This window comes from Nycticebus coucang, chromosome 6 (assembly GCF_027406575.1).
Source record: "Nycticebus coucang isolate mNycCou1 chromosome 6, mNycCou1.pri, whole genome shotgun sequence".
NCBI classification, from domain to species: Eukaryota; Metazoa; Chordata; class Mammalia; order Primates; family Lorisidae; genus Nycticebus; species Nycticebus coucang.
The window spans coordinates 56639872-56653917 of NC_069785.1; the positions used below are offsets into that span (position 1 = coordinate 56639872).

A 14046-nucleotide genomic window follows, 5' to 3' on the forward strand; every position below is an offset into this window, starting at 1 on the left:
TTCTGCACCAAAGTAAAGAACCTCAACTTAATTTTGTCAGCAAAAGGGAAACCCTGAACTGTTTTATGGGAAGGAGCAGCATATTATGATCTGAAGTATAAAAGCGAATTCCAGTTGTGATGGAAAATAAGTTTTAAATATGTTTTCAAATAATTATTTTTCAAATAACCTCTAAAAAAATTGGTGATTAACCAGTGAGGTTATGTAATTAAAGTGGGTTATTATTCTGTCTAGTGTTGCAAAAATGAACAGACGATACAGATTTGGCAAAATTATGATACAGGTGTTGGAAAGAAAGAAGTGATGATGGGTGATTGCTACCAAAATAGTATATATAACTAAAAGGAGAAACTCTTCTTACAATCTTGTGAAGAAACATTAGCATATTCCCAGAAGTCAGTAAAAAATAGATAGGGAACCTTCGATCTGGAAAAGTTAGAAGAGTTAAGCGATTTTGATTGGGATTATAAAAAAGAATGGCTTGCTAAGCATGCAGACAATCTTTTCTTATTTCTTTTTAATTTAGCTAAACTAATTTTTCTCCCCATATCATAACTTGGTCTGAAGTGCTTCATTTTCCAGCATATCATGAAGAATAGAAGAAACAGAAAAAAAATTAGCTCTTTTTCAAGATGAAGAAAATGATACTTCCTCTACTTCCCAATCCCTCTTCAGATGTGCTCATCGTGCACGCTCCACCCACCCTCACGTCAGGAAACCAGCATGTTACCGTATCCAGGGTGGAAGGCTTTACCAATGTCACAAGATGGCTATGAATACAAACCTAAATAATATATCAGAAACTGCTTGGGGAATTATACCACTGACAAGTACAGTATCAGGATAATGGGTGATTAGAGACAGAAAGACACAGTGTACAAGTTACTCTCCTATGGGAATAATAATACTACTTAAAGGATTATAGAGAGAAAATTAAATGAATTATCACATGTGGTGCAATTAAAACAGTTCCTGGCATACAGAAAACTCTTCATAAATATTAACTATCACATCACACAAGGACTAGTTCATTTAGATTCTCTCTCCACGGTTAAGCCCAAGATCCCACTATGGCAACCTGTGTGCAGTGATTTTTTTTTTTTTCATCCTTTCCTAATAAACCCTTCATTCTCTCTCAGTGAAGCTATTAATTCTGATTCTGCCCTAAGCGGCAGTTCAAGTTTTTAAGATTTTATCCACTAGCCTTTTGCTTTCCCGTGCTCAGCACATTTTTGGTATAATGGTACGAACCCCCTAAGATTCTTTAGCACTTCCCGATCTCCCATTTGGGAAGCAACACTGTTCTTTCTCTCAAGGAATTTATAATCTAGATTAAAAGATGGGTGAGGCACATTGAAAAGTAAATAATATGATATGTGTTAACTTATAAGATGACAGTGTAAAACGTGGAACAGGATGATACAAATGCTGATTGAGGGCACAGATTAAAGGTCATAAGGATTAAGAGGTGGTGAGCCACCAGTATGTACTCAAGAGATCAGGAAAAGGACAGAGGGGGCTTCATAGGCTGCATAGGAAGTTTTCCTTGGGGGAAGACTGATGATATGACCATAAGTGATCAAGGATAAAGGATCTCACCAGGGAAAGGACACAGTGATTAGATTGCTCTGAGCCAGACTGGACTTAGCTGAGTGTCTGCATAAAAAAGCAATATAAAATAAGGTTGAGAAGAAATGTTTAGGTTAAAAATATAGAGGTCCTGATGGGTCCTCAGCGTATTCTGTAAAAGGATCCATTGAAGATTTTGAAACTGTGGGTATGCTGAAACTATCATTTCAGCAATAGTGGTCTTATAGAAATGTGCAAACTGAAAGAGGGAGGGGTGGGGAAAGGAAAAGCAGAGAGAGGGAAGGAGGGAGGGAGTGGGGCCTTGGTGTGTGCCACACCTTTTCGGGGCAAGACATGATTGTAAGAGGGACTTTACCTAACAAATGCAATCAGTGTAACCTGGTTTCTTATACCCTCAATGAATCCCCAACAATAAAAAAAAAAAGAAATGTGCAAATTGGATAGCATAGTTCAAGATTATAGTTACAGAGATCAGTTATAGTTATCTAATTCACAAGATAATGAGGGCTATCACCAGGTGGTAGCTTTGGGAGGTGAAAGTGAAAGATGGGTATGGGTGACCCAAGAAAGAGAGAGTCATTGGAAGTTGACAACTAAATATGGGGCCAGAGGGAAAGGGAGCGAAGTGTGACTCAGATGTTTCATCTCTCATGACTGAGCAAGCAGGTTCCACTGAAAAAAAGAGAAATCAGGCAGGAGGGCTGTTTTCCTCTTGCCAGGTGGGAGTTACATATGATATCGGGAACATGGAAATAAATACCCAGTAACCTGCTTGAGACAGGAGCTGGTGCTTAGAGAGATGCCGTCTACTGTGTCGCTGGCACATAGCCATCTGGCTACCACTTAATAACAGCCACTCATGGGACCTTCTACTTCCAGGGAGCAGTTTTGGTTTTTAAGATGCAGTGTTGCATTCCACCAGAAATAATTCATTTGCATTTCTGTCCAGAAATATTATGTACATATAATCCATTTTCCCATTTGAGGAGCTATTAAATACCTCGACAACAATGAAAACTGGAAATGATCCAGATGGGTACAGTAGACAGAATAACTACTAATCTTTTTCCGTGTTTTCCCCCAATAGATGTCAAAATATTATTTTATAGTTTTCGGTTTCCCCTTCCCCCTTTATTATAATCATCTAGCATTAGTGACAGTGGGGCTTGCTTGGGAAATGCTGCCTTCCCTTCTAGAGTTCTGCCCTTGGTTCTGCTTCTAGCACTGCTTTTTACTCTCAGGGTAAGTTATTTCTTCTGATGGGTCTTGGTTTGTTATGTAAATACCTCCAGAGAGCAACATACCACTCTTCAAGGTGATACAGAGTCAACACCCAGCTAAATACATTTACCTTTATTCATCTCGATACATCCTTAAATATCTGTTTTCTACCCTTAAATATCATATCATGTTTCTCGAAGCAAGGAACTACCATGCATTATCTTCATTCATCAATGCACCTGACATAGTTAGATCCCCAATACTATCTACATGTGAAAATATTTTAACATTTTTACAAAAGATCAAGGGGTAAAACAATTTTGAATAGTATATATTTGTCTTTTCTTAAAGAGTAAGAAAAAGCATTTCTCATTTCTTTATGCTTCCTCTTCATAACCATATGTGGTTTTTGTCACAACTTGTGATTTCACAGGGCACCCGGCTAGAATCAGTAAATGGGATTTTAAAAGGTGGTAGGCTTTTCTCCTTGGGGAGGGTGTCTGTAATTGTGACGATCTTTCTTCAGTTTACATCCCCATTTCCTGCTTTCTCTGGCCTACACCCTGAATTTCCTCTACATTATACTCAAATGTACTCAGATGCTTGAAAATGACCAAAATATTTTTCTGCATCTTCCCTTGAATAGTAGAGAAAATGAAGATAATTAAATAATTATAATTTTTTTTTTTTTTGAGACAGAATCTTACTCTGTCACTCTGGGTAGAGTGCTGTGACATCATAGCTCACAGCAACCTCAAACTCTTGGGCTCAGGTGATCCTCCTGCCTCAGCCTCCTGCGTAGCTGGTTCTACAGGCATCCACCACCATGCCTGGCTAGTTTTTCTATTTTTAGTAGAGGCGAGGTCTTGCTCTTGTGCAGACTGGTCTTGAATTCCTGAGCTCAAGCAATCTACCTGCCTTCGCCTCACAGAGTGCTCAGAATACAGGCATGAGCCACTGCGCCAGGCAGATAATTATAATTTTTAAATTCATTGAATTATTCTACCTCAGAAAGTCTTAAGGAGTGGGCTAAGGGGATGACATATATTCATTTAGCAGAGTGTGTCTGAATTGTTTGTTGTGCTTGTTCAACACATTCTATTCCATGACAATTGTAGATCATAGTGAGCCACAGTTACCAATGAGGATTTGGTTTCTTGTAGAATTGGTGCAGAAAGAGAAAAAGAAGCATTTATTTAAACTGGACAGAATATTACAAAAATATTATCATCTATAAAGAGATGTCTGTGCATAAAACTTGCAGTATGAAAAATGCTAACATCTGTCAGTAATCATACTTAAATGAGCATATATGTTCTCTATTAACTTACAAATATTAGAATATTTTGAGTTTGCTGAATAATAATAGCAAAAAAAATAAAAGTACTCTCTGTTCTGACTCATTTGAGTTCTCTGTAGATTCACGTTTTTAGGCCTTTGTCAGATTTGTAACATGTAAATATCTTCTCCCATTCTGAAGGTCGTCTATTTGTTTTAATTGTTGTATGCACTTCAGCTGTGCAGAAGCTTTTTAGCTTGATCAGGTCCCATTTGTTTGTTTTTCTTGTTGCTGCAATTGCCTATGGGGTCTTCTTCATGAAGTCTTTCCTCGGGCTGATATTCCTCACTCTTTCTTCAAGAGCTTTTATCATACCAGACGGATTTTAAGAATATCCTCCTAAGTAAAGTATCACAAGAATTGAAAAGCAAATATCCCGTGTACTCAATACTAATATGAAACTAGGAGATGAGCAACCACATCCTCATACAAGAGAAAAACACAATTAAATTCAGGTCAGGGGTCAGGAAGGGGATTGGTGTGCTCTCACCTAACAGACACGATGTAAGGGAATATGGCATACCTCCTGGGCCAAGGCCTTGGCTACAACTAGGAGTTTCCCTTACAAATGCAAACAGTATAACATAATCATATGTGCCCTTTTATGAATCTGAAATTTTAACAAAAATACAAAATGTCTCAATGTTTTACTATGTTTATCAGAGACAGGAACCCAGGGGTGTTGAATTTTGAGGACCACTCTGCTTCAGATTAGCTATATCTGCAGCATGTGTGATGAGGTTGGGAAAAATGGAGTAACCAGGACCTGACCTATAATCTCAAACTAGTATCTAAAGTATGTGTGGCCAGGAGCTACCTTCTCTGTGACATTTTGACAACCCTAGGTATTTTTCTCAAGCTCTCAAGCACGTTGACAATTGTTCCCTAAATCTGTCTCCATAAGGATTCTGACTCTACATCTTCATGCAGTGTTGAAGTTAAATTTTAAATGAGAGGAAAAGGATTAGACCTTCAAGGATCAGGGGTCTTTGATGTAGATATGTAGAATTCAGAGTTATCCTGAAGGGGACTTGAATGACTTGAAGGGGACTTGAAGGGGACTTGAATGACTTGTTGATGACTAAGCACACAAATGGTGGCACTATTTCCTTCTATCTTACTTATATTGATCATATCATGTTATTCCATTTGAGTTTTCCCTATTAGAATAATAAAGTCTTTCCTTCATTATTTCTTTCTAAACATCTCTGCTTAAATACTATTGTGTTTTTTTTTCTTCCTTTTAGCAATATTTTCATGCAGGAGGAAATGGCCTGAAAAAGAATTTCTTGGAGAAAAGCCCAGATCTCCATTCTCTGAGATACGCTCTGAGTCTTTACACTCAAACCACGGATGCCTTGATAAAGAAATTCATAGATACCCAAACCTCACAGAGTAAGTAACAACACACTTAAGCTAAGCTACATTGAACACTAAACTAAAATTTAACATCAGAATTATTATAAATAGTATTATTAACTTTTTGTTATAGTACATTGAAATATCATTACGAATGGAAGATTGCCATTAACAAAATGCTAATACTTTTTAGCATCTATCTTTTACAACTTTATAAATAATTTCAATAACACTAGGATATATTGAATACTAAAAATATAAGGAATCATTGTCTCTTTTTGGGGATTTTGACTGTCATAAAACTATTTTAGGTAAAATCTAATTTTGAATATTCATAAGTATAGCATTTTCTTCAATTCCATGCGGAAGACTCGGTGTTTTCTGTAACTTCCAAACAATGATAATAATTTCCTAAACCCTGAATTTAAATGTGAAATCTGCTGCTTTGGTATTTTAATAAGGGAAAGCTCATTTTATCCTAGTTTCATATGAGGAAAACACCAAGTTTTTCTTTTAAATAGGCCAGCAGGCAGGCTTTGCATTTTATTTGAAACTCATGTTTCATGTGGCAAAGTTCCTATCTCATAAGCTTCTAGGATATTACTTTTCAAAAATCTTTCTTTCAAGTTGCTTTATGATTTATTATATTTTGGTAATTATATGCATTTAAGATCTGGCATTTCTGAGAGATTATGGAAAATGTCCATGTAAGTCAAAAAGAGGCAAATGCCAGCTCAAACTTCAGGATCTAATAAATCATACTACAGAAATATTAAAAAGTATTGAGAACACTATCTCTATTCACAAAAGATTCTTGGAAGAGAGATCATACAGGTAATCTTTTTAACTATGGTGAAAATATTCTGGACTTGCTTGTGTTTCTTCATGGATACATTGATTTTTCTTAATATATTTTAGAATGCTAGACTAGGTTCTAGGTAGGTGTTTAGCCTCTTTAACACTTTAATATTTTGTGCTTTCTGGGTGAGCCTGTAGCTCAGTGGTTAGGGCACAGGCCACATACATCCAGGCTGGCGGGTTCGAACCTGGCCCAGGGCAGCTAAACAGTAATGACAACTGCAACAAAAAAATAGCCAGGCATTGTGGCGGGTGCCTGTGGTCCCAGCTACTTGGGAGGCTGAGGCAAGAGAATCGCTTAAGCCCAAGAGTTAGAGGTTTCTGTGAGCTGTGATGTCCCGGCACTCTAAAAAATATATATTTTGTGCTTTCTGGTAGTATCAAATTTAATATTATAAAACAAACATCTCTTTTCATTTGATATACAAATCCAAGTTGTGTTGCGGGATACTTTCAGAAAGAGAAAAAGAGTTGAGCTCATGAGGAACTGTCAAGAGATACAAACATCTTCACAGCATATTCCCTCAAGTTTTTCTGAACTTTATGAATATAATTCTATCAAATAGTGTATGTAGCTTTATTCCCCGAGAGAATGAGGCAAATTGCTTTGCCTTCATAGGGAAATATATATTTATGTATACCTATATACACTGAGCCTGTTTTATATAGAGGCTACCAAAAAAAAGTATACGCATTTTTTTATTAAATCATAGCTGTGTACATTGATATGATCATGGGTATACACATTTTAAGAAAGAAAAAACTGTATTAAAATTGTAATACTCAAGTCACATTCGACTTCTGCAATTGCAGAGGGGCTCAAATGAAATTCATATTCATCTGTTGTTATCGGTGTACATGGAGTAGTACAAATTTAAAATAGATTTTTCCTTTGTTACATGTTTGTAACATGTTACATGTTCCTTTGTTATATACAAATGTTTGCACCCTTTGTATATAACACACACACACACACACACAGAGTTGTCCCCTTGTATCTATGGAGGATTGGTTCCCGGGCTCCCCACTGCTGACAAAATCCACAGATACTCAAATCCTGATATTAAATGATGCGGTGTTTCCACATACCCTATACACACCCTCCTATATATTTTAATTATCTGTATTTTAAATACTTAAAACAATGTAAATGTTATGCAAATAGTTGTTATACTGAACTGTTTAGAAAATAATGATGAGGAAAAACAATTCCACATTCTCAATACAGTGGCAATATTTTTTTCAATATTTTCCATTCGTAGTTGCTTGAATCCATGGATGCAGAACCCATATGGTACATAATTTGGCCAGTTTTGTATTGTGTTACAACATTAAAAATATATGGGTAGGGGAATGTTGCCATATTCAATAAAAAAATGAAGGCAAACCAAAGTGTTATCAATCAATAAATTCTGGGTTTCTCTGTACTATTCATTCCCACTTCTCTTTTAATTCTGTCACAGTCCCATCTCGATATTCATGATTATAAATGAATAATTAATATGAGGTTAATTATTGAGGTTGGTTCCTCACCAACCTCATATTCTTTATAAAATTGTGAAGAGCAGGAGACCTGTAGTAAAAATTAGCTGAATTTTAGGACTACTTTTTAAACAACAGAAAAAATATGATAGAAGACGTAATATTCATTTCCGTTAACTGATCCTAAAGCTGTGGTTTATACTTACGGCTTCTAGATTCTCCTGTCTAGTTTATGTTCTCTGTCACTTCAAAGGAACCTCAGATGCTCAGCTGTCAGGGTTCTTTAGCTGACAGAAATATAGAGAAGTTTAATTCTTTGCATCTTATTTACATAAGGTGTTATGCTGTCCTACAGACATTTGACACTGGGCACGCTGAAATTGAGGCACTTGGGTTCCATCCATTTGGTCCCCTCCCTTGGATTCCATCACTGCTCTTCCTGCCAGTGACCATTTCCAGTTAATAGCAGGGTCAGTTATCCCTCTTTTGTACCTTTTACCCTAGTGAGACGGAGTCCAAAATGACCAAATGAAGTCTCAGTTGTTAATGTAAATACTGTTGCAATTATACAAACAATTTCCTAGGACTTAGAGCTTCTTAGGACTTACTTACCATGAATTTTATTATATTTAATTTTGGTCATTCTAACTTGGATACTGGTGCTATGGTATTCAAATATAAATTATTAATAGCTAAGACCCCTTAATGCAAACATTTCCCACCCTGCTTGAGGAGCCACAGACACTTGCTCAGTCCATGTAGGTCTAGCTGGAGTGACAGAGTTAATGCCCCAGGAACAGCCCTTAACCAGGGAAAGACAGGATGGATTAAAAAAAAAAAATAAAAGAAACGGTGTCACTCCAGTTTCCCTGTGAGATGGGGCTCCAGTTCCCTTCAGAGGACTGGCTTAATAACATATTCTTTTTAACTTCCTTACTTTTTCTTTTTCCCAGTCCCCTCCTTTCTCACCTCCTCTGATCCCTTCCCAGACAGATCACTTACTTTCAAATGCTGGTCTCAAGTTCTACTTCTGGGAGAACCCAAACCTGGTTCACGTGGCTAACCAGTGGGGAGGCAGATTCTAATTCTAATAGCCTGGATCTAGACTCGCCCTTTTAACCACTGTGTATGTACCTCTTTAATGATAGATACAAAGGCTAAATACTTTAAACAGATTTTCCTTCATTACTTGGGCTTTTTCTCTCATTTTTTTTAAACTTAGGAATAATTAATGAAATTCAACTTGCAAATAAGTATTGGTTGGAAAAAACTTAAATACATTCTCATTTACTGTGTTTTTGATCAAACACAAGAGTTTTCTTCCCTTAATTTCTTGTTCATGCTCTGTACAGAAATTGTTTCAAACTGCACTGACTCATTATTCAAGTGTTATTTAATCTACACGGTACATAAAAATCTTGTGATCCTTTAGAGATCTAAGTGTCTGTTTAAAGAATTCACATTTTACTTTTCTTATTCTCATAAATTCTCTCCTTACTCCTTTTTCTTCTTTTCTTTTTCAAGGATTTTCCTTTTTCATCTCTTTCTCTCTCTGCTGCTTTTTCTTTATCTGTTTGAGTTAGAAAATTAACTCCAGTATTAAATATAATGAAAAAGTCAATGACTTTAAATTGAGTATTTTTGCTATGTTCGAGTTGAAAGATGTATTTTATTTTCATTTTTATTTTACTTTATTTTATTTTTTTGATATTTTTGGCCAGACTGGGTTTGAACCCACCATCTCCGGCATATGGGGCCGACACCCTTCTCCTTTGAGCCACAAGTACCCCCCGAAAGGTGTGTTTTTTTAAAAAATAATTTATTTAAATTCACCTTTTTTTATAAATGCGTTTGTAAGTATGGGAAAGCCCATTGTATCCTGGTCATTTATTTTTTCTTTTCTCCTTCTACTTTATCTTCCTCTTTTGTCTCTCCTATTTTGACCCTGCATTCTTCCTTTTATATTGTCTTTTCGGAATAGATTTAGGTGTCGTCTTTCTCTAGTAGTAAGCAAAAAAAAAAGAGAGAATGAAAAAGAAAAAATAATTGAGTTTAATTGGAAAATTTATAAACTGCAGAGTTCAAATAAGATTATCATGTTGTAAAAACATCGTCTTCTTTTTTTCTCTCTGTTCCAAACATTGGAAAATAAATCCCAAATGGAAATCAAGGTCTTCTTAATGTTTTACATGAAACTGAGAGTTCGGTTTATAAGAGTAACAGGTTTACTATTTTAGCAACGTGTATAAGACGAAAACACCATCTTATTCTACACACATTTAGCAATCCTTTACTGAGCATTAACAAGTTCTTTTTTTTTTTTAAACCATACATCTTTTTTATTATTTTTTTAAATTTCAGAATATTAAGGGGTACATATTTCAGTTACATTCTTTGGTTTTGTACAGACTGAGTCAAAGATTTTTTTTTTCCAGTCCTTGAATTTTTTTTTTTTTATTAAATCATAACTGTATACATTGATATGATCATGGGGCATCATACACTCGCTTCATAAACCATTTGACACATTTTTATCACAGTGGTTAACATAGCCTTTCTGGCGTTATCTCAGTTACTGTGCCAAAACATTTACATTCTACATTTACCAAGTTTCGCAAATACCCCTGTAAGATGCACCACAGGTGTGATCCCACCGATCCCCCTCCCTCTACCCATCCCCCCTTCCCACTTCCCCCTATTGTTAAGTTGTAGCTGGGTTATAGCTTTCATGTGAGAGTCCCAAATTAGTTTCATAGTAGGGCTGTGTACATTGGGTATTTTTTTTTCCATTCTTGGGATACTTTACTAAGAAGAATATGTTCCAGCTCCATCCATGTAAACATGAAAGAGGTAAAGTCTCCATCTTTCTTTAAGGCTGCATAGTATTCCATGGTATACATATACCACAATTTATTAATCCATTCGTGGATCGATGGTCACTTGGGCTTTTTCCATGACTTAGCTATTATGAATTGGGCTGCAATAAACATTCTGGTACAAATATCTTTGTTATGTTGTGATTTTTGGTCTTCTGGGTATATGCCCAGCAGAGGAATTACAGGATTGAATGGCAGATCTATTTTTAGATCTCTGAGTGTTCTCCATATATCTTTCCAAAAGGAATGTATTAATTTGCATTCCCACCAGCAGTGCAGAAGTGTTCCCTTTTCTCCGCATCCACGCCAACATCTCTGGTCTTGAGATTTTGTGATATAGGCTAGTCTCATTGGAGTTAGATGATATCTCAAAGTAGTTTTGATTTGCATTTCTCTGATGATTAAAGATGATGAGCATTTTTTCATATGTCTAAAGGCCGTGCGCCTGTCTTCTTCAGAGAAGTTTCTCTTCAAATCCCTTCCCAGCCTGCGATGGGATCCCTTGTTTTTTTCTTGCTGATGCGTTTGAGTTCTCTGTGGATTCTGGTTATTAAACCTTTGTCAGAGATATACCCTGCAAATATCTTCTCCCATTCTGAGGGCTGTCTGCTTGCTCTGCTTACTGTGTTCTTAGCTGTGCAGAAGCTTTTTAGTTTGATCAAGTCCCAGTAGTGTATTTTTGAAGCTGCTTCAATGGCCCGGAGGGTTCTCCTCATGAAATACTCACACAGACCAATTTCTTCAAGGGTTTTCCCTGCATTCTCCTCTAGTATTTTTATAGTTTCATGTTTTAAGTTTAAATCTTTAATCCAATGAGAGTCTATCTTAGTTAATGGTGAAAAGTGTGGGTCCAATTTCAGTCTTCTGCAGGTTGCCAGCCAGTTCACCCAGCACCATTTGTTAAATAGGGAATCTTTTCCCCACTGAATGTTTTTAATTGGCTTGTCAAAAATCAAATAGCGGTAAGTAGCTGGATTCATCTCTTGGTTCTCTATTCTGTTCCAGATATCTACTTCTCTGTTTTTGTGCCAATACCATGCTGTTTTGATCACTATCGATTTGTAGTAAAGTCTGAGGTCTGGTAGTGTGATTCCTCCTGTTTTGTTTTTATTTCTGAGTAATGTCTTGGCTATTCGAGGTTTTTTCTGATTCCATATAAAACGAAGTAATGTTTTTTCAAGATCTTTAAAATATGACAGTGGAGCTTTAATAGGGAGTGCGTTGAAATTATATATTGCTTTGGGTAGTATGGACATTTTGATAATGTTGATTCTTCCCAGCCATGAGCATGGTATGTTTTTCCATTTGTTAACATTTTCAGCTATTTCTTTTCTTAGAGTTTCATAGTTCTCTTTATAGAAATCTTTCACGTCTTTTGTTAGGTAAATTCCCAAATATTTCATCTTCTTTGGCACTACTGTGAATGGGATAGAGTCCTTAACTGCTTTTTCAATTTAACTGTTGTTGGTGTATATAAAGGCTACCGATTTATGAATGTTGATTTTGTAACCTGAGACGCTGCTGTATTCCTTGATCACTTCTAGGAGTTTTGTAGTAGAGTCCTTAGTGTTTTCCAGATACACAATCATATCATCTGCGAAGAGCGAGAGTTTGATCTCTTCTGACCCTATATGGATACCCTTGATCGCCTTTTCTTCCCTAATTGCGGTGGCTAAAACTTCCATTACAATGTTGAAAAGCAATGGAGACAATGGGCAGCCTTGTCTGGTTCCTGATCTGAGTGGAAATGATTCCAATTTAACTCCATTCAATATTATATTGGCTGTGGGTTTGCTGTAGATAGCCTCTATCAGTTTAAGAAAAGTCCCTTCTAGACCAATTTTCTTGAGTGTTCTGATCATGAAGGGATGCTGGATATTATCAAAAGCTTTTTCTGCATCAATTGAGAGAATCATATGGTCTTTGTTTTTTAATTTGTTTATGTGCTGAATTACATTTATAGATTTACATATATTGAACCAGCCTTGAGACCCTGGGATAAAACCAACTTGGTCATGATGTATAGTTTGTTTGATGTGTTGCTGGATTCTGTTTGTTAGGATCTTGTTGAATATTTTTGCATCTATATTCATTAGTGATATTGGTCTATAATTTTCTTTTCTTGTTGGGTCTTTTCCTGGTTTGGGGATCAGGGTGATGTTTGCTTCATAGAATGTGTTGGGTAGTCTTCCTTCTTTTTCTACATTTTGGAACAGGTTGAGTAATATAGGTACTAATTCCTCTTTAAAGGTTTGTTAGAATTCTGACGTGAAACCATCTGGTCCCGGGCTTTTCTTTTTAGGGAGGTTTTGTATAGTTGATGCTATTTCTGAACTTGATATGGGTCTGTTCAACATTTCCACTTGATTCTGGTTAAGTCTTGGAAGGTGGCGTGCTTCCAAGTATCGGTTTATTTCCTTCAGATTTTCATATTTCTGAGAATAAAGTTTCCTGTAATATTCATTAAGGATTTTTTGGATTTCTGATGAGTCTGTGGTTATTTCGTCTTTGTTGTTTCTGATTGATGATATTAGAGATTTTACTCTTTTTTTCCTGATTAGGTTGGCCAGAGGTTTATCTATTTTATTGACCTTTTCAAAAAACCAGCTTTTTGATTTATTGATCTGTTGTATTATTCTTTTGTTTTCAATTTCATTTAATTCTGCTCTAATTTTGGTTATTTCTTTTCTTATACTGGGTTTGGGGTTGGAATGTTCTTCCTTTTCCAGTTGCGTGAGATGTCCCATTAAGTTGTTAACTTCCTCTCTTTCCGTTCTCTTGAGGAAGGCTTGCAGTGCTATAAATTTCCCTCTTAGAACTGCCTTTGCAGTGTCCCAGAGGTTCTGATAGTTTGTGTCTTCATTGTCATTTTGTTCCAAAAAATTGGTGATTTCTTTCTTAATCTTATCTCTGACCCAGCTATCATTCAGCATAAGGTTATTTAACTTCCATGTTTTTGTATGGGTATGCAGATTCCTGTTGTTACTCAATTCAAGTTTTATTCCATGATGGTCCGAGAAGATGCATGGAATAATTTCTATTCCTTTAAATTGACTGAGGTTAGACTTGTGACCTAAAATGTGATCAATTTTGGAGTAAGTTCCGTGGGCTGATGAGAAGTATGTGTATTCAGTTTTGTTGGGATGAAACGTTCTGTAGATGTCTGCTAAATCTAAATATTGGATGGTTAGGTTTAAATCTAAGATTTCTTTGCTCAGCTTCTTTCTGGAGGATCGATCCAACACTGCCAAGGGAGTGTTGATATCTCCAACGATTATGGAGCTGGAGGAAATCAAGTTACTCATGTCTGTTAGAGTTTCT

General features: G+C 36.2%; 1 protein-coding gene across 2 annotated transcripts in view; it reads left to right on the forward strand.

Annotated features, from left to right (window-relative positions):
* The window catches only part of UNC13C (unc-13 homolog C), a 578086-nt gene that overhangs the window by 497712 nt on the left and 66328 nt on the right, over positions 1–14046 (forward strand). For both annotated transcript variants that reach the window (XM_053595673.1, XM_053595672.1), the window contains one exon: positions 5398–5545. In XM_053595673.1, the coding sequence (XP_053451648.1) occupies positions 5398–5545 (148 nt within the window). The remainder of the gene's footprint in view (positions 1–5397; positions 5546–14046) is intronic.